The 21,626-nt window shown below is 35.6% G+C and overlaps 1 protein-coding gene across 1 annotated transcript in view; it reads left to right on the top strand.

The window, feature by feature from the left end:
- Positions 1 to 21,626, top strand: part of DNAH5 (dynein axonemal heavy chain 5) — a 143,868-nt gene that overhangs the window by 85,757 nt on the left and 36,485 nt on the right. The window contains exons 47-58 of the mRNA XM_068670986.1: positions 592 to 726; positions 2,551 to 2,673; positions 4,609 to 4,822; positions 5,494 to 5,717; positions 7,232 to 7,427; positions 10,008 to 10,180; positions 12,624 to 12,754; positions 13,673 to 13,826; positions 14,601 to 14,868; positions 15,922 to 16,153; positions 17,731 to 17,845; positions 18,114 to 18,290. Of these exons, the coding sequence (XP_068527087.1) occupies positions 592 to 726; positions 2,551 to 2,673; positions 4,609 to 4,822; positions 5,494 to 5,717; positions 7,232 to 7,427; positions 10,008 to 10,180; positions 12,624 to 12,754; positions 13,673 to 13,826; positions 14,601 to 14,868; positions 15,922 to 16,153; positions 17,731 to 17,845; positions 18,114 to 18,290 (2,142 nt within the window). The remainder of the gene's footprint in view (positions 1 to 591; positions 727 to 2,550; positions 2,674 to 4,608; positions 4,823 to 5,493; positions 5,718 to 7,231; positions 7,428 to 10,007; positions 10,181 to 12,623; positions 12,755 to 13,672; positions 13,827 to 14,600; positions 14,869 to 15,921; positions 16,154 to 17,730; positions 17,846 to 18,113; positions 18,291 to 21,626) is intronic.

Genomic DNA, 21,626 nt, shown 5'->3' on the forward strand with positions numbered 1-21,626 from the left:
GCTATGTTCATATGAATATTACATGAGTTGTGGAATATTAATGCTTCCAGCCTTTTCTGTCTTCCCAACACCCATCCCTCCAGTTGCAGAAATAATGGGAATGCAATGTAGCCAGGTCAGAGCAGAAGTGATTCTGTCCTGTGATTTCTGGGGAGAACAAAGAGCAGTGGAGTGCCAGACTCTGCTGATAGGAATTCTGCCAGATGAAGCAGTTACAGCATTCATACACCTTTATTTAGGGTATGCAACCCCTTCTTCACCAAAACTATGTCAAATAAGCAGTATATAGAAAATAACAGCAGTGACTGAAATCCTTCAGATGATGAGGTTCTAGGCAGTACTTCCTTTTTTTCTGTTGTTATTTGAATGATCTACTTCTTTGCTCATTAAATTCTGCTAACTGACAAGACCATTAGCTGCACATGTTTAACTAGTGAAGCCTGCAAAGACATCAACTATTTTGCTTCTACACATCCCTTGTTAAAATTTTTCTAATTTCATCTCTGCGTAAAAGGTACATGGGATTGGTGAGGTGTTGCCAAAACACATGGCTCTTTTGTGTCATCTTATTTCTGTGTTGTCTTTGTGTAGGCTGTCCTACTAATTGGTGAGCAAGGAACTGCAAAGACTGTTATCATCAAAGGTTTTATGTCAAAATATAACCCTGAAAGCCACATGGCTAAGAGCTTGAATTTTTCATCTGCAACTACACCATTAATTTTCCAGGTATAGTAATCATTCACTTTCTAATAACATGGCTGGAATCAGAGACTAATGGATGTACTGAGAATTTATTGGGAAGATACTGCTGAAAGTGGTTTATTTAATTGCAGATGAGTGCAGAAGCAAAAAAGAACCTGCTGAAATGGATGAAGCACATGATTTAAAAAGACTTCTGTAAACTGTGTGTCCATTAACTTCTTTGATAGTTATCGAGCTATTTTTAGACTATATCAATACCATGCTTATTATTTCCTTCATCATACTTAATATTTTTAATGTCAAATACATCAGTTCTCACTAATTGGGTAGAGCTGTCGGCAACTTCACTCAGATTTCACTAAAATCCATGTTTAAAGTAAGTGCTACCCACAACAATCTGTCATAGTGTGCGCTGTCTGCAGTTTAATTTTGAGTAATTTATATTACTCATTAAAAAGTAACACATGCAGTGCAGCTGCTCTAAACAGAACTATGAATCCTTAAATCCTGCATTGTACTGCCTGTCCAAATTTCTGCTGAGCTACTTTGAATTATTTCAAGATTCTTTAACCTGCTGGCGATAAATATACAGGAAATATTTTTAATGTGGTTTCATATGCCAAGCCTAAGCACTGTCTGTGCTGTAAGCAGAAGTGCTGTCTATACTCAATGTGTCATCTACAAGATATAGCTTATATATACATATATTACATACATAGCTTGCTTATATATAGTAAGAAGATGAAAGAAAAACAGTGGTGGTAAGCATGCTTCTAAACAAAGATATTTCATTAAGTCTCTTCAGTTTGTGTCTGTGAATTATCATTTAATGATTTTATGAAGTATTTTGTTTTCTGCTGGAAAAGTCATCAAGAATCACTCTGACAGATTATTGCAATATTAATCTTGCAATATTAACAGATGTTTAATTTGTCATAGTGTTACAGATACTAGCTAGCAGGTAGTTGAACTGGCAGAAGACAGACAAAATAAACATATATCACAATAAAAGATTATTAAAATTCATTAGAAGTTTTATGATATTTTTGCATTATTCTATGCAAAATAGGACAAAAAATTGTCTTAGCTTTGCTGAAGCTCTCAGTGTCTGACTAGTAATTAACAAAACTGAATTTCAGAACCGGAAGCTTTAGCATTACATTTCAAACAGATGAGCATGACTGTTTTCCCCTATCAATTTCCTCTCCGCTCCCTCATGAGATGAATACTCCTCCCTTTACCCTCACACGTGGATGCAATGATTATTTAATGTCCTCTTCAGCTACATAGACTATAAATTAAATTAGCAGAATACAAATGCAGATAAAGATGATGCATACGTTTTACAATTCTCATTAACATCAAAGAACTGAAATGTCCCAGTCCATTTCAGTGTTTGTATATACAAAACTAAGCCTGGTGATTTCTTAATTTCTTGCAATAATGCAACAAGCATCTTAATGATATCCTACAATTGAGAAGATCAGCAAACAGGCAAAAATTAGTAGTCACAGTTTTATCTCTTATTGCTTGTAATAATTTTTTTTTTTTTGAAACTTAAAAAGAAAAGTTTGAGATGGCTTCAAAATTATGAAACTAAGGCATGGTTGTCTACACTGTATATTTCATATATCTGATGCCAACCTAATGCTGTATAGCACGAGATTTCAGACAGTCTAGTTGGATTACTGCAATGACCTCTAGCATGTGTTGTTTAAATCTTCTAAATCAAAATTTGTAAAAATCTATATAACAGAAACTTGCTATATACTTACCTATAATATGGTTAATGAATGAATCATGTATGAAAAAGAAGGGCTAATTTTGTTAATAATTGCTTTTTAACAGCGCACGATAGAAAGTTATGTGGACAAGCGCATGGGAACAACATATGGTCCGCCTGCAGGCAAAAAGATGACAGTCTTCATTGATGATGTGAATATGCCCATAATAAATGAATGGGGAGATCAGGTTAGTTTTGTAAAAAAGGAAAGAAGCAGACAAAATATTTTTTTTGTTTCCGTCTTAAACTGTAAAATGGCTTCTCCTCTCAGACAGGCAATAAAAGGATAAACAAGGTATCTATGCTTAGTTTTTAAAGTATTTTTTAAAAAACCCATCCAGCTTAATATTATCATGAACTTAATTAAAATAAGTGTAATGACTAAAGCAGTTTAGAATAGACAGAATAGAGCAGTTCAGTTAGAAGGGACCTTCAAAGATCATCTAGCCCAACTGCCTGACCTCTTCAGGGCTAAATGAAAGTTGAGTTGTATTAATGAGGACATTATATAAATGTTTCTTGAACACTGACAGGCATGGAGCATCAACCATCTCTCTAGGAAGCCTGTTCCAGTGTGTGGCCACCCTCACAGTAAAGACATTTTCCTCACTTCCAGCCTGACCCTCCCCTAGTGCGGCTTTGTGCTGTTTCCATCCTGCCACCAGTGATCAGGGAGCAGAGAGCAGAGACTGGCACCTCCCTCTGCATTTCCCCTCCTCTGAGAGTTGCAGAGAGCCATGGGATCACCTCTCAGCCTTGTTTTTTCCAGAGGAAACAACCAAAATGTCTGCAGCCTCTCCTCACAGGACATGCCTTCCAGCCCTTTTATGAACTTTGTTGCCCTCCTCTGGACATGTCTATTGTGAAGCCCAAAACCACAAACAATGCTCAAGATGAGACCACACCAACACTAAATACAGCGGGAGAAACACCTCTTTTGACTGGCTTGCTGTGCTGTGTTTAATGCACTCCAAAATGTGTTTTGCTCCTTGGCTGCCAGGGCACACAGCTGCCTCACGTTGAGCATGCCGTTAACCAGCACTCCCAGATCCCTTTCTGCTGAGCTGCTCCCCAGCCACTCATCTCCCAGTCTGCGCATGTCCAGGTGCAGAACCTGGCATTTTCCTTTGTTGAACTGCAAGCTGTTGCTAATCACCCAGTGCTCCAATCTAACTGTATGCCTCCGCAAAGTCTTTCATCACTCCAGACAGTCACCTGTACCTCCCTATGATTCTAGCGTAATCAGCAAACTTGCTGAAGATGCATGACTCTCCTGCATCTAGATGACTGATAAAAATGTTAAACAAGACTGGCTCTAGAACTGAGCCTTGGAGATGCTCAGTTAGCCAGTTAAAACATGGCTGTATAATTTTAACACTGTTTTTTAAATAATATTCATTTTTTACTCAAAACAATTAATAAATGTTGGTTAAAATAAACCTCTTTGCACACAAATTGTGATAGCAAACTGTCTCTGTAGACAATAATTAAAATTTATGAACTTGACAGGTAAGAACTGACTTCTGCTTTCAGAAATTAATTGAAGTAATCATTATCTATATTGGCAAAATATTACTGAAATATACTGCATTGGAAATTAATTAAATGTTAGAATTTCTAGAGAAGTATACTCTTACAGTGTACTGTCAATGGGTTGGTCAAACAAGAAAGTAGGGGGTTCCATTTATGGCTAAAGGAAGAAAAAGGAAGAAATTTTTTTTTTTTTTTTTTATGGAAGTAATCCTGTGTTTTCAGCTTGAAAAAGCATTCTTCATTTCTGATTGTTACACATGGAAATTTCATCAAAATATTTGGTAGCAGATGCAACATAGGAAGATACAAGCAAGACTGAATTTGGGAATGAGGGTTTAATTCTAAGCTAGGAATTCTACTTCCACCAGGATTCTTGTCCATAGATATTACAAATGGAAAGGACAACTTAAGAATGCTTATTCCTAGCAGTACATTTTTCTCCAGAAACAAACAAACAAATAAAAAGCAAGGACTTTAGGGAGAAAATAATGTTATATTCTTTATTGGACTTTCAAGTACATTAGTATGTTTTTTATTTCATTTAGTTGTGTGTATAATATTCTGTTACGTACTACCTGGCTATTTTGCAGGTTACTAATGAGATAGTAAGACAGCTTATGGAACAGAAAGGACTGTATAATCTGGAAAAGCCAGGCGAATTTACCAACATTGTGGATATTCAGTTTTTGGCTGCCATGATCCATCCTGGGGGAGGCCGCAATGACATTCCACAGAGACTCAAGAGGCAATTTTCTGTGTTCAACTGTACTCTGCCGTCTAATTCTTCTATTGACAAAATTTTTGGTAAAAAAATTATATTAGCTTTGTATTTATCCAATTACTGAAAATTGTAGTTGTTTTTTCTTTATCCCCCCCCTCTAAATATTGTGATTAACATTGAGGGTTAATACCATTCTAATTTGCTTACTAACACATTTTCCTACAGCACTTGCTCCCCAAAAGCATCTTCAGTAATCTGCATTTTTTGGACCCAGTCATATCTCAGGATCTTCTGGTATGCCAAGGGTTAGGCATGAAGACCATTTCTTATTTTGGTGGCATTACTGGAGAGTTGTTAAGGTGCTACTGGTGCTAAGAATGAGCGATTAGTAGCTAGGCTATTGCAAAAGACGGGAACATACTGTTCTCAGAGAAGTGATTGAATATATGAAGGGTTTGTGAACTGCTTTGGTAGACTAAAGTAGACTTTCAGAGGCTGGTTCATTAAAACCTAAATGTCCAAGTGTGTTTGTGGCATGATATGCTGTAACACCAAGAGAATCAGGATTTGAATAAGGAAGACTGGGAACCCTTTCCAACAAGTGGTTTTTTTTGTTGTTTATTTGTTTCTGTTTTAAGATTTTGGGGATTAAAAACAAACAAACAAACATAAAAACGCACTTGAAAAGATCATAACTCTTGTTGTGCTAATGCCTCTTAGAAAATCTTTCATTTGGCAATTTTCATTTTCAAAGGTGTAATTGGAGAAGGGCATTATTGTAGTGAGAGGGGATTTTCAGAAGATGTGAAAGAAACCGTAGCCAAGCTAGTGCCACTGACACGCAGGCTGTGGCAGATTACCAAGCTAAAAATGTTGCCCACACCAGCCAAGTTCCATTATATCTTCAACCTTAGAGATCTCTCAAGAATTTGGCAAGGAATGCTGAATACTACATCAGAAGTCATCAATGAACCAAAGGTAAGTGAATCACATTAGTGTTTTTGTTATATAGTCAATTAGTATACAATTAGTGGGGGAAAAAAAAAAAAGAGGATGAAGAGTCTAACTTCTTGGCATTTGAATTTGTGTTAGAAACAAATCCTTTTTGACTGAAAAACATTTTTAATCTTTTTTTGAGGCAAGGATATTTTTTTTTTCAGTTTTTACAGTGCCACCTCAAATAAGAACTTTGTTTCTAGACTATGACTCAAACTTTTTTTTATGAGAGAAGGCTAGCTTTTATACTGTTCCTGACAAATGCTAGTTTATTTAAAAAAAGGGGCAAAGAAAGTTATGAGAGACAATGAACTTCATTTTAAATAGATAAAAGTGCATCTATCTTGGTTAAAATAGATGAACATTTCTCCTCTCCCAACTAGTGTCTTGAGACTTTCAGTCATTGCCTAATATCTGTCTAACAATTGATTTCTGGCTAACAACTAAAAAGGAAGAGAAAATAACAACTCAATGCGATTTTTTTTTCCATAACCCACCTTTCTTCCAGGAAAAAAAAAAAAAAAAAAGAGTACTTTATGCATCATTTTTCCTTCAGGTATTTTAAGGAAAAGCCAATTAGTGTTTTGAGCACTGAAACATGATGAGCTGGAAAAACAATGGTTATGGTAAAAAATCGTTATACGTTTGGGTTACATAATCACTTAATGTTTAGTGTGCTTCCCTGGTTGTTGAATAAGCTCCTGCATTCTACTATATCTGAAATTTAGATTTTAGAATTGGTTTTAATTTTCAAAACTAAAAATATACAGCACAAATGTGATTTTACATATAAATATCGCTCAAAATCTGATTGTATGAATTTACATATTAGTTCTGAGACCTGACATAGTATGCATCAGTTATACAAAGTGCTGTAGGCTCAAATGAGTTCTTCAAGGAATGCTTGGAATTTTTTCTACTACTGTGTATTAATTTGATAGGATTAGAAGCAGTGCTGCCAGAATTAAAAACCTTTAGGTTTCCTTATTCCATCCTCTGACCAAACAGGAGGACTTTAAAGGTAAATTAAATTTGGACAAGGAATAATATAAACACCTCTACATTTTTTTTTTTTTTTTTTTTACTCTAACTAATTTGGGTTTGTTGTTGGGTGTGACATTTATGTTTGGCATGATATTGCTCATGCTGTTATGCTGTTATTTCCACCCACCTTCCACTTCAAATATAACTGGTTACAGAAGTAATTTACCAGTGTATAAACATGTGTTACCATGTATGGATCTAGTCCTAAGGCTACAGCTTAGTTAGGTAAATATGCTCCGGTTTGGAATGGTAGATAAAGGCTTCTGGCACAGTTAATATAAAATTAAAGGGTTATTTGGTAAAAAGAGCCCAAGCCATCTTTGCCAACTGTAACCAAACATACCACTGTTTCTTTTCCAGCTTTAATATGATTTTAAAAATATTTTAAAAGCATGTGCTTTATTGACATACGTATTTTATTGCAAGCCTTATCTTGTATTTTGTTTAAATAGGTACTGATAAAACTGTGGAAGCATGAATGTAAGTGTGTTATTGCCGATCGTTTCACAACCTCAGAAGATGTAAAGTGGTTTAACACAGTTGTGGTAAAACTCATCGAGGAGGAATTTGAAGAAAAAAAAGCTTTGCTGAATCCTGAAATTGATGCATTCTTTGTTGACTTCTTAAGAGAGGAACCTGAAAGAACCGGTAAGGATTTGCTCTGATAACCATGGATATGGCAAGAATAGGGAAGGGAGTATGATGAAATAGATACTAATATAAATATGTCTCAACATGCGTGGTAAGGTTATGCATCAAAGGTGTCTGTCTTGTCCAGTGACTGTCCAGTGCAGTCTATGTTACCATCTGTGGCACATGATTATGTTTATGGGATAAGTCTGTATATTTATTCTGGTCATCTGTATAGAACAGCCATGAACATAATAGGTTGACAAAACTGACAAAGAGTGAGTGTGAGTCCCTTATTTTAAAGTGCTGAAAGAAATATGGTATAAATGATTTGAATTGGATTGCAGTACTAGATAAAAGCACCATCCCATAGAAACCTGGTATACGAATGTCTCTGGGCTTACTCAATAACTTCTAGGACATACATGATACATGCTTTTATAGCAGATAGGAGTTGCTTCAAAATCTCTGGAAAACTAGTAAAACCTTTTGAATTTTTCATGTAGCTTGTAACAATGTCTTTGTGTATTTCAAATAAAAACAGTGCGTTGCAGACCCAGATACTATTTCTTAGTAGATACATAAGAACAGGGAATAATTGGTTTTGGTTTGGGAAAGTCATTATTAAACTACTGAGTGATTCAATTATATGTTCATATAATCATATTGGTGTGTAGTGGAAGGAACAAAAAGTTGGCATAAGTGGTTAAATGCAAGTGGTTAAATTTCTTGGATAATTTAAATACTCAGAAAGGAGTGACAATAGGAGAGTAAAGGGTAGGAAATGTTTGAGTTAAAGTAATGAAATACATGTAGAAAGCAAACTCATGTGAGAAAGCAGCCAATTATGTCCTTAAATGACTTGTGAACTGTGTCAATATAGAGAGGACTGAAATCTAAGTCAGAATGCATACAGAGGGAGTGAGAAGTGACTTTTAATGAGAAAATTTGAATCCTCATTATCAAAAAAAAATGTAAAAAGAAGCATGTATTTCTCAAAATAACCTTCAACATTTAACTATGTGTGCCTCTGTAATATGCCTTTTGACGTGAAACTTCATCTAAATACAAAGTCAGAGGCCTGAATTTAGAAAGGGTTTGTTTCATCCTCAATATGTGTGTCAGTCTTGAGAACCCCCTCCTGTTGCATTAAGTGGAAAGCATAAAAACTGTAATTTTGTTTTAACTGTCCCTGTAACAGAATTTAGTATTGAGCATTATGATGAAGTGTAACAGCAGGAGCTGTGTTTCTGAGCTCTTAAATACTTAAAAAAGACATCTGACATAATTTTAAATAATGCTATCCTCAGGCTAATGTTGACATATATGCCCTGTATCTGTTTGGTTTGTACTACTGCAATATATTTGTCCCTGAGATAAATACACAGGGATGAGATGAAGTAGCTCAAAAAACTTTGACTTAGCTCAACTTTCAGACCTTAGCTTCACAAAAATCATCAGTAATGCTTGTGTTCTGCAGACCTTCAAACTGTACGAAGGTGTTTTTTATCAATTAGCTTTGACATTGCTATTTAGTACTCGTGATTCTGAATCTTGGGGCTAGGGAAAAGTTTAATACATTATACCTGCTGCCTCTGTAAATAATTTAAATGTCTGCCCTTTCTTAGGTCTGGTACTTGATCAAGATGTCTTTTGTCATTAATAATAAAACTGCAGGAACAAGATAAAGCTGACATAATTCTCCTAAATGGTTCAGAAATGTAAAAACATCACTACAGTTTAACTCCTTGCTGCATTTCTTATTAGGTCCTTATCTGTAGCTGAGTAAGACTTAGTTGCTTAAACGTCTCATTCAACTTCTAAGAAACTTACTTGCACCTGGAATATTCAATTATTCAGGTATTGGAAAGCCACCTAGAAATGGTCCTAGGTTCTAGGTGGCCCTGTTTGAGCAGGGGAGTTGGACCAGATGACCTCCAGAGGTCTCTTCCAACCTCAGCCATGCTTTGATTCTATTTGCTCTAACATTTTTTCCTAGTGGAGCTCATGACTCATGACTGCTATAAGCATGATTAATGCTTATGAATGGCAATGTGAGACAGTAGCACAATTTCCTCCTTTGGATAAGAAGGAGACAATTTCTCGTGGTTTTCAGATCCCTGCTGAAACAAATATTTATCTTTTTACAGTGAACATACATTTCTTGTGTGTGTGTAAATTTATTAATTTTAGTAGTATTTTTCTCTAGTGCAGAGATTTAATCAACTTGCGATGTTTTTCTATTAAAAAAATTGCAATTTTTGTCTACAATATTTATTTATTTTCTGTTGCTACTGTTGCTTCTAGCATCTAAGTTAATTTCAGATTTTCACTATTCATGTTTCAGAGGTAGAGAAAGAAGGCTTCTTAGTTTTTGCTGGTTTTGCCCTTAAAAATTAAGTAGCTGAACTTTATTGTTCCTTGTAGAAAGAGTACAAGTAGCATTCTTATACATATATCTAATATGCAATATTATGTATTATAAATCTTGCTTTGTTTGCTTAGTGATTTTTAATTACTTTGTCTTACTCATCCCTACATTTTGCCTTCTTCAGTCATTTAAACCGTTAAGGATTTTTTACTTGTTTTCTGTTCTAGGTGAAAAATTAGAGGAAGTTAATTTGGGCATCCCAAAAATTTATGAGCCAATTTACTGCTTTCATCAGCTACGGAATCGTTTAAATAAGTTTTTACAAACATACAATGAGAATGTCCGTGGTACCGGAATGGACATGGTTTTCTTTGAGGATGCTATGATTCATTTAGTAAAGGTACAGTTTTATTGGATTGAGATTTTTTATCATTGCTGCTCTTTTCCACGTCCTTACAGATATGAACTTGGTTGTGTTTGAAAATGAGTGAAGGTATGTACAAATCAAGGTAAAATACTTCTAAAATTGAAACAAGCCATTTTTTGCTATAAAAGTTTCTTTCACCCTTTGACCAAGTATTAAAACTCCAGTCTTCTGAAAATACACCAGATGGAACTATTCTTTTATATCTATCTTTTATATCTAGTGAGATCATGGTCCTAAGTATCAAACTCTTTTTCAACATTTCTCCTCATTAATTCTTCTAAGAGCCCTTCCTCTCTTCGGAATGAGTGAAATAAAATTCAGGTTAGGACATAATAGGCTGCTGATGAAGAAGTATGTACAGAAGAACAGGAATAAATCTAGTCTGAACTTTCTTTGTAGATCCACAGTATGCTCACTTCTTTTAAAATTTCTTTGACTATGGATTAGACCTAGCCATAATTTGATAGGGTTGTTCGTATATAATAGATTTCATACAAAGGAAAACTATTATTTCTCAGTCGCGCAATGAAGTTATCAGTATTTCTTATAAAAAATGTAAGCACTGTATATCAGGTTGCACTATCCTAACAAATGATAAAATAAATATAAAAATAATTTAAATTGAGTTATGCAAACACTTTGCATCTGCAATTTTCAAAGCAAAATAGATGCTATTCTGCTGGGGAATTCTTTTTAAAAATTGTTAAATCATCATCACAATTGCTACCAAATTTCTGGTTTACTCCTAGTAAAAAGTTCTATATAAATTCAGGATCTGGCCAAAATCTCTCTCTCTCTGATAGCTGATAAATACTTGAAACATTGTCTTACTGTTCTCTTGGATAAAATGAATAGACAGTGCTTGTCTGATCCCATATTCTTGAAATCAGCATTTACAACTCTGCAGGTCTGAGCTTTATACCTTAGCTAGAGTTGAGACCAGGCTTTAGGAGAAAGCTAGGTGAGCAGAATTAAGGTAATGCCTAATCTGAGCTGACATAGCGTCACTTGAATGAGTTAAAATTGAAGAATATCTTAACCCTAGAACAAAGCTTCTGAGTGTACAGCCTGTGTGCCTCTGCCAGAAAAAAACAACAACTAGCCATAATTGAAGTGATCAGTAATATTCCAAGGGTGGTGTATTTTTATTTCTCAGGTCAAATATTGCGTATGCTTAGAATAAGCCTTCATACTTGATTTTATCTTTGCTTGTAAACATTAACCTATGAAAAACAGCAATTACACTGTGTTCAATATATGACATATAATTTTAAAAGTGCAAGAAGCAGACATGCTGATTTTTAATAACTTGTGGAAAAGTCTTCTACAGGAATTGCAAGTAAATAGACTTGCATTTCAGACAGACTGCTTAATGGCATGATGGAATTCTAGAGGCATCAGAGAGATATTGAAGGTAATAAAGAGAACTGGAACCAATGGTGCGTGTCATTGCGTGTTCAGAGGAGACTGGCTGCTCGCCAGCTGGTTGGGCAAGTGGCTCCATGCTGTTCCAGAAATGAATGCAGGCTGCTCTGTGTGCTGCGTCTGTTCATGTGCAATTGGTAGGGTGTGGAGTAAGTTCCTCTCCTATGCTTAAAGGCATATTTTCTCAGCATACGACAACATCTACCTGTTTCCAGATTTTCTGGTACTGTTTCTTGGCAGTGGACAGTGGAACGAGTTCTGCATGCAGTTCACAGTGCTGAAAATGTGCTTGCTTTGAATTCCAAAGGGTCTGTTTGTTTACAGTGCACTGTGATGAGTTGAAATGGGGAGTAGTAAGTAACTACTACCTTTCACTTGAAAAGGGAAATAACAAACGGGAAAGAGAGGGGGACCTACATGGGCGATGTTTCACAGAGAACAAATATTCATACTGATATTGTGCATTTGTATAATCAAGTAAACTAGAAGCTTAAAAAGTTTGATTATAAATATAAAATTTCTACCTCCTGTGGGGGACTGTTCTTCCTGAATTTAATACTCCTGGGACAGCTTGTCTTTCTGGTGACAATGAAAGAACCCAGAGAGATGAGTCTTAACTAAAGTTGTCCAGAGACTATAGTACTGTGGAAATTATAATTTATTTCACAATTTAAAGGATCTTAAATGCTATGAGAATGCATCACTACTGCAATTTGCTTATGCTTTGTGGAAGTGTGAGATGCAGTTCTGTTGATAATTGAAAGTTTGCAGTGGTGGGATCAAGCGGTTACTACTGGCAGGTTTACAGAAAATACTGCGAAGTACAAATGCCCACAGGATATAATTAATAGCAATATAGACTCCTTGAATTAAAACGTAAAATTTCAGTTTGTTCTGCATTTCTAACATAATTTTATTACTGCAGTAGCATTGGATTTTTTGGGGTATGTAACTATTACATATTTTAGCAATAGATGGCTTTAATCTACAGATTTCTCGGGTGATTCGTACTCCTCGTGGAAATGCTCTTTTAGTTGGAGTTGGTGGCTCAGGAAAGCAGAGCTTGACAAGACTGGCATCATTCATAGCTGGCTATGATACATTCCAGATCACGCTAACACGGTGAGCGTAAACTAAAATTTAAGCCAATAAATACTTTGTCTTCCTTTAAATAAATTAGGCTCCCATTCTCTGCAGTGGAAGAAAGAACAAGTGCAATGTAGACTAAGCACTGTTGCCTTGAGTATAAAAACATGAAAAATCCTTTCACATTGTCTAAATTTACTTGATTTTATACAGTGAGTCTAAGCTTTTATCTTCTTCAAAATAGTAATGTTTTTTGTATGTTTCACTGAATGGGAAGGAATATTGGCAGTAGGAAGTTATTATTATACTCTGTCTTTATACAGTGCACTGCACTGAACTAAACATATTTGTACGTGGTATCTATCCATAATGCTTTCTGAGTTTATCTTACAATATTTGAAGTAATGCCTTGTGTGAGGAGATAGAATACTTATCCACTGCCTGTTAATTTGGTAAATATGATGTTTGATGTATACCAGTATTTTGACAGTTTTTTTCCAGGTATATATTACCTTATTTTATAGTATTCAGTACATTTTTTTTTTGAATAACTCACAAAATAAATTAAAAATAAATAAATAATTATAAATCTTTCTATGAGAATATGAGTGCCTCCCAAAGTGTCTACAGGACATCTCAATGATCAGGGAATATTTTCAGCACTCAAATAAGAAGATCTCATTGTAGAGAAGCTAAATGTTTTGAATTCCTTTGCTGCTGTGTGAAAAAGAGATCAGGAAAGAGAAGAATGGATTAGCTATTTAATGGGAAAATTTGAAATGAGCAATGTATTTCCAGCTAATCTAAATCAAAATTCTTGGACAGCTGGCACATTTTTGCCATATGTTCCAAGACATTATTTCTTTCTCAAGTTTGCTAGTTGTTTGTTTTTTTTCTTTTAACTAGATACCCTTTTTAAAAGGATTAAATATTAATAGGACTGTTTTCCTGTAGATCGTACAGCACTTCAAACTTGATGGAAGATCTGAAACTCTTGTACAGAACATCAGGACTGCAAGGGAGAGGTGTATGTTTTCTTTTTACAGACAATGAGGTCAAAGATGAGTCTTTCTTGGAATACCTGAACAATGTTTTATCATCAGGGGAGGTAGGATGCTTTCTGATGAGATTTTTTTTTTGCTTTTTAAAAAAAGAAAAGAAGCAATAACTGAATTTATTTTAATATTCTTTTATATGTCTAAGGGCACACTTTCACAAAATAACAGTTGATTAGTTATTATCATTGAAGTAAACCTTTTTATTAGGTTATAGAGTGAGACAAACCTATGGTAAAATTTAGAATGAGCATCATCTTTCCATACAGAGAAACTGTCTGTCAGTTCCTTCCAAGTGAATTGATAATCTGTCAGGGACGTGATAATAGCTTGGAAAAAAAAAAAAAGACTTAAGGAATATCACTGAAGGTTAAAAAAAATTTATGTTCGATTAAAGTATACATTTGGTTTTTGTATGGTAAAGTTTTGTTCAGAATGGATGGAGTAGCTTTTGTTCATCTTTTTCTGTTTTTAAAAATTTTTTTTTTTTTTTTTTTTTTCAAGATGTGTGTCTTTTTTATATAATCTCTACTATTTAGTCGGATATTAAGAGAAGTAAGCAAATGTCATTGGACAAGAATGCTCTGTTTTTCACAAGGGAGAATGGATTTTACTTTTACAGCAAATTGGATTTCAGTGTGCATAATGGAGTCACTTCAGAAAAAGTTCTGGTTTAAAGGAGTGGTTTGGGTCCTAATAACTTGTGTATCTGAAATGAGTATTCTTTCCTGAAAGACTATGCATTAAATCAGTCTTGTTTATATACTCTATTTGGGATGATTTCCTAAAACAAGGAAAAAAAAAAACAAACTTTTTTTTTCTCAAAGGTGTCAAACTTATTTGCACGGGATGAAATAGATGAGATCATTAGTGACCTCATACCTGCCTTGAAAAAGGAACATCCACGTAGACCTCCAACCAGTGAAGTTCTGTATGACTACTTCATGACCAGAGTCCGTAAGAACCTCCATGTGGTTCTTTGCTTTTCACCAGTAGGTGAAAAGTTTCGAAACAGGGCCCTGAAGTTCCCTGCTCTCATTTCTGGATGCACTATAGATTGGTTCAGCCGGTGGCCTAAGGATGCTCTAGTGGCAGGTAGGTGTAGGTTTTGTCTTCAGAGATATTTAATTCTGTGACTGGTGGTCATGAACTTGTTTTAATCGCTTTGAAGGCAAGCAAAACTTGTTTTTCCAGCACACTAGCAGAAGAAACTTGCTTGGTTCAAAAATTTGATGGACATGTTTTCTCCTTGCTGTTGAAATGTGTTTAACAAAGGAAGGGCTTTGAATACCATTAGAAGAAAAATTCACCTTAAAGAAGCCTTAAAGCATTAACAAAGAAAGCAAGATACCACTAAAAAAGTGATTTAGTAACTATGCTTATGATCAGGCATAGAGAGGGAGTCTGTGTTTATGTAATCCTTGATATCTAGCAGTTGGACAGGTTCAGGGAGAAAAAGTAGTTGCACATGTTGGAGGAGAAAAGGATATAGCCAACTGGATTGTTGGCTATAATGTTTTTACTGAAAGTGTGGAAGAATTTAAGAATCTGCTGGTGCAGAATGAAGAAGACCAGAGTTTCAGAAGCTGGGTGAGATCTGACACAGTATCTTGTTGATGCAATGTGAAAGTATCTCCCATGTCACAACTGTCAATAAGTTGGTTGATCTTTACATTCTAAATTTATAGAATACAATGATAAGATGAATCTCAGATTGCCAGTAACATTTGCACAAAGACTTTTCTTCCTGTGGTGTTCTCTTTTCTGCAGCTATTGCCTGGTGTAATCTATACCATCCTTTAAAAGACAGAATAGTGCTTTGTGAACTGTTAGATATATAATGCAATTTAAAGTTGAAACACATACTGAGCCAAATATATTTGAGTAAGTGGTGCAAAGATGATTTATATCATCTGCTTTTAGATATCTGCTTTTAGCAGATGATATAAATTGGGTGAAATACTTCTCTTTGTCATGAGACATAGCCAGTGGATATATATCACAGAATCACAGAATTGTCTAGGTTGGAAGAGACTGATATGGATACATAGCCATGTATACATAGTGATGATCCATGTTGATTTGTTTATAAGCTAAGAGTCCTTCCTGAACACTTACTTATTTGAATGTTGTTCTTGTTTTCTTAAGTATCTGAACATTTCCTGTCCTCATATGATATGGACTGCACTGCTGAGACAAAGAAGGAAATTGTGCAGTGTATGGGCTCATTCCAGGATGGAGTGGCGGAGAAGTGTTCTGATTACTTTCAAAGATACAGACGTTCTACACATGTGACTCCCAAATCCTACCTCTCTTTTATTCAAGGATATAAAACTACATACAAAGAAAAGCATGCAGAAGTGCAGACATTAGCAAACAGGTATAGTGCTCAGTTTACTCTTGTCTTTTTGTAGTTTTCTTTCTTACCTAGGTATTTTCTGTTGTACTTATTTCAATGCATGGCTTATCTCTGCATAGCAGAAGTTTTCTTTGGGGTTTCCTAAAATTGTGTAAAGGTGTAATTGAACAAATGTTAGATTTGCTTTTCACATGCAAGTTAAAGACTAAAAGGTAGTGATGTATTAAAGAGCAAGGTGGTGGAAATAAATTAATATAAACCATTACCATGCAATTTTATTGAATAAATTTAATATAGTCAAAATAACATTTGATTTACCCAAGAGCAACTTTTGTTTTCTTGGTAAACAGTTGTATTGATCTGATATGAGCATGTAAAAAAGATCATTGGTATTTTTGGTTTGTCATTACATGAGTAATTTAGGCTGCTGAACCTTTTACTTCTGGCTTATGAAGCGTTTTTATATATTTCTCTTTTTAGGTACTTTGTTAAACTAGTGCAGTCTGTTTGCAGATTTTAACTTCATGTCAGAAATAATAGTCAACTAGAATGTAAAATTAGCATTTAGTGTATCAGTTGGTGTCATCCTTAAGAAAACTTTTTTCCTTGATTTTGAAAAACTGGCACAGAGAACTGGACTCAAACTAATTTATTTCACCTTGAAATCTTTAACTTGAAAGCCAAACTGAAGTAGAAGTCTGCTGTTATGGTGTAGGTGAAGACTTGTGACATGGAGATGCTCCAGTGTTGTGCTTTCTGAGCTTCCCATGTACCAGATTAATTCATGAATAGAAATTTGTTTTATTTCACCTTTATTGCAGAATGTCAAGGACTTTAGCAGGTGTTACTCTTTATCTGTTCTGTATTTTGATTTACCTCTCCCAGTCCTGCTTAGCCTTTGCAGTTGTAGCCTCTGTAGTTCTTTCTGTCCCTCCTATGCCAAATGTATATTTTCCTAGTCTACAGCTCACTTAAGTTTAAGTCATTGTCATGAGGAATTACATTTTGATAAATTAAAAAGTGCTGTTGAAGGGCCAATTTAATGCTCAATCATAGAAGTATTATCTCAGTGCTGTTTTCCTGTTAATCTCTCTTGGTTGTTCTTGATTTTGATATTTTGATTTTATTAACCTCTTCAACATCCTCTTCAAACAAGAAATAGTGATTTAAGATATTTCTTAGGATTTTAGTGATCAGAAAATACTTTCTGCTCCGTAGAGCTCAGTTCTCAATGGAGAGCTCAATGGGGACAGTGACATATGTGGAACTAGCATATACAATTTTAATGCAATAATAAAGGCATACTCTTTGATTTAAAAGTGTGGAACATTTCATATGTGGAGCATATGCTCTCTTTAGGCAATTATTTATAGTTCACTTTCTTGATTGTGAATACATCAGATGCGTATGTGGAAGTTTCTGAACTGTGTATTTTGTGTGTAAAACTGTGTATTTTGTGTGTAAAACATTCTTAGGTATTAGATCCATCTGATTCATTCTACTGATGGAATAATTTGGAAAGTTGAGAATCGAGAATTTTGGAAATTGAGAAATTACATACTTTTTTTTTTTTTTTTTGTCTTCCTTTCTAACTCCAGAATGAATACTGGACTGGAAAAATTGAAAGAAGCCTCTGAGTCAGTGGCTGCTCTGAGCAAAGAGCTGGAGATAAAAGAAAAGGAACTTCAAATTGCCAATGAAAAAGCTGACATGGTATGTACAAACTTTGAAGTGTATAGTGCTTAGATTTTTTTTTTCTTAAATTTTGAAAAGATTAATTGAGTAATAGGAAGTTTAGTGTTGAAAAAAGGAAAAAAAAGGATCTTGGAAACATAACAGTAACAACAAAAGTAATTTTGTTTGAACATTCTGGTTTTTGGAATTTAAATACAACAGATAAAATTTTACAACAGAAATATACATTCTTCCAGCTAGATACATGTATTTTCTTGAATATTTAGTGTGTGGGTTTTCATTCTAGGTATTAAAGGAAGTTACTGTAAAAGCACAGGCTGCTGAGCAGGTGAAAGGTGAAGTTCAGAAAGTGAAAGACAAAGCCCAAGCTATTGTAGACAGCATCTCAGTTGACAAAGCCATTGCTGAAGAAAAGTTGGAAGCTGCTAAACCTGCTTTGGAGGAAGCAGAAGCAGCCTTACAGGTTAGTGCTAAAAATCTTGGACCAAGTGTCACATTTTTTTCCCCTGAGATGTGCTTCTCTTCTTCGCATGTAAGATTGCAGATGCACCATGTAACTGGCAGAAGATGAGTACAGATAGATATACGTATTTTGAGGTTTAGGTTTTGTTTTGTCTGTCTTTTTCCACCTGAATATCAAATCTAAAATGGAGAGTTTTTCAGCAAAGGGCAAATTTTAACTTCCACTTGAAACTGTAGTTTATCTATGTTGTGCTGCAGGTTGATATTACACTGGTAACTGAGTGTTGGTACTGTTATATAACAACTAGTGTGCAATGAGCAAAGGAGTGAGTGCCTTTCCTGTAAAAACAGTTATAATTACATCTAAATCTAAACCTCATGTTTTGTATTTAAGTTTTTGCCAATGAACTCACGTTGAATGAGTTTGATGATTCTTTCCTTTCTGCCTTCCTCAAAAAAATTTCTTCTGTCCTTTGAGATGTTAAATCACTCAAATTTATAGCAATCACCATGGGACTTCAAGTCTTTCAACCCACTCTTTTTGTGACGCTTTTTTAATTGAATTATAATACTCTGGTCATGATTCATCATTAGTGATGAAACAAATACTATTTTTTGTAGATCTTGCATTGTATTTTAAATATCTTTTCATCTGAATGTGTACGAGAATGTCCCTTAAGGTATTTATGTTGTGAATAGCAATAGTGGGCCACAAAGCTGATATGGGGCCTGGAGCATCTTCCCTGTGAGGAAAGGCTGAGACCTGGGTCTGTTCAGCCTGGAGAAGAGAAGACTGAGAGGGGATCTCATCAATGTGTATAAATACCTGAGGTGTGGGAGACAGAGGAATTTGGCCAACCTCTTTTCGGTGGTTTGTGGGGACAGGACAAGGGGCAATGGCTGCAAGTTAGAGCACAGGAAGTTCTGCACCAACATGCGAAAGAACTTCTTCACAATGAGGGTGACGGAGCACTGGAACAGGCTGCCAAGGGAGGTTGTGGGGTCTCCTTCTCTGGAGATATTTAAGGCCTGTCTGGACGCCTACCTGGGCAGCCTGCTGTAAGGAACCTGCTTTGGCAGGGGGGTTGGACCCGATGATCTTTTGAGGTCCCTTCCAACCCCTTCGATTCTGTGATTCTGTGAAGTTGGATCTGGGTTGGTGAGGTGCTGCTGTCTCAATAAACAGAAAAAAAATGAACAAAACCCATGAAGGATGGCTAAATCTTGATGGTCGTTATGTAGATCTACTGGAAGGTTTTCCTTTCTACTTGGGAGTCTGCCAAGAGTGGTTATGGTTAAAGACCATTCTGATGATTCCTCAAATCAAAGTCTTGAAAATGTAGTATGCATAAATTTTCAAGGATGTTCTGAATGTAGAACTTTACTTTGAGGGAGAAATGCTTAGCACTTCCTGACTGCCTTGATTCTGGAAAGGCAGAATGGAAATGTCTAAATGAAAGTTGATGATATTACAGCTGATGAGAGTGGAATAAGGAATAAAAATCATAAGATTCTGATACTCAGCTACAGGAGAAGGTAAAAAAAACAAACAACAACAACAACAACAAAAACCAACAAATGAACAACATTCAAACAAACAAAAATGAAACAGCAAAAATGTAGAGGTGTGTGACTATTCTGACAAGTGTATAAGCAAACAGTGCTAACTGGGCAGTATGAAAAGAACACTGGTGACGTGTCTTCTATCCTGTGTCTTATTGCAGCTTATATTCTGCTTTTGGCCAAAGATAACAAACCAAAGAAATACTGCTGTTTTTGAAATCTTGTATTCTAATAAATGAAAATCTGTTTTTAAGGAAAAGCTGTAATACCACTATTTCGAGATTTCACAAAGGAGAAAACTAGCTGTGCTTACTTGGTCTCCAGATTTTCTTTCTTTTTGCATTTGGTATACTATCATAAAATTCAGCTGTTCAGCGTACATATCTGTATTCTCAGAATCCATTCATTCATTCAGAAACTCATTTAAGCAAATTCTTTGTATAAGTCTGTATAGGGCTGCATCTTTTATGGAATGAATTCACAATGATTATGGATTTATAAACTTCCCATGAGGGATTCCTTTAATGGAATTCTGTTTGCAAAGTAGACAAATGTCTACTAAAATATACAATTAAATATAAAGGCCATTTCCCAGATGATAAATCCATAGTTCGTTATTCCATTCAATTTTTACATATTTTAGGAATGTTAATGCTGCTTTGAGAAACTGTTAGGTACAGAACAGTTTATAAGCTTTTTAAAAACATGTATCAGTGCTGTTTCATGTTTTCATTTATAATGTAGATAGTGGGTTTGAGTGCATCCTCAGCAAGAGTTCAGATGACACCAAGCTGAGTGGTGCAGCTCATACACTGTGAGGGGATGCCATCTAGAAAGACCTTGACAGGGTCAGGACAATCCCCTATATCAGTACAGATTGGATGCTGAATTGATTGAGAGAAGCCCTGCAAGGAAGGACTTGGGGATGGTGGTGGATGAAGAATTGGACATGAGTTGGCTATGAGTTGGCTGCATATGCAGCCCAGAAAACCTATTGTATCCTGGGCTGCATGAAAAGAATCATGGCCAAGAGGTCAATGCGGTAGATGGTTCTCCCCATCTACTCTGCCCTCATGAGACCCTGCCTGAAGTACTGTATCTAGCTCTGGAGTTGCCAGTACAAAAAAGATACTGAGCTGATCAAGTGGGTTCAGAGGAGGGCCATGAAAATGATCAGAAGAAGAGATAACTGGGCTTGTTCATCCTGGAAAAGGGAAGGCTCCAGGGCAGACCTTATTTCGACCTTTCAGTATATAAAGAGGTCTTACAAGAAAGATGAAGGGCTTTTAACCAGGGCCTGTAGTGACAGGGCAAAGGGCATTGGTTTTAAACTGAAAGAGGGTAGATTTAGACTGCATATAAGAAAGAAATTCTTCATGATGAGGGTGATGAGACACTGTACTGAGGTTTAACCCTGCTATGCAACTAAGCACCATACAAGTGCTCACTCACTTCCTCAGTGGGATGGGGAGGAGAATTGGAACAGTAAAAGTGACACAACTTGTGGATGGAGATAAAGACAGTTTAATAGGTAAAGCAAAAGCTGTGCATGCAAGCAAAGCAAAATAAGGAATTCATTCACTTGCTTCTGGTGGGCAGATATTTAGCCGTTTACAAGAAGGGTGGGCTTCATCACAGGCAATGATTATTTGGGAAGACAAACTCCAAATGACCCCCTTCCTCCTCCTTTCCCTTAGCTTTTACTGCTGAGCATGATGCCATATACTACAGAATAACCTTCTGGTCAGTTGGGACCAGCTGTTTCAGTTGTGTC

This window comes from Anas acuta, chromosome 2 (genome assembly GCF_963932015.1).
Source record: "Anas acuta chromosome 2, bAnaAcu1.1, whole genome shotgun sequence".
NCBI lineage: Eukaryota > Metazoa > Chordata > Aves > Anseriformes > Anatidae > Anas > Anas acuta.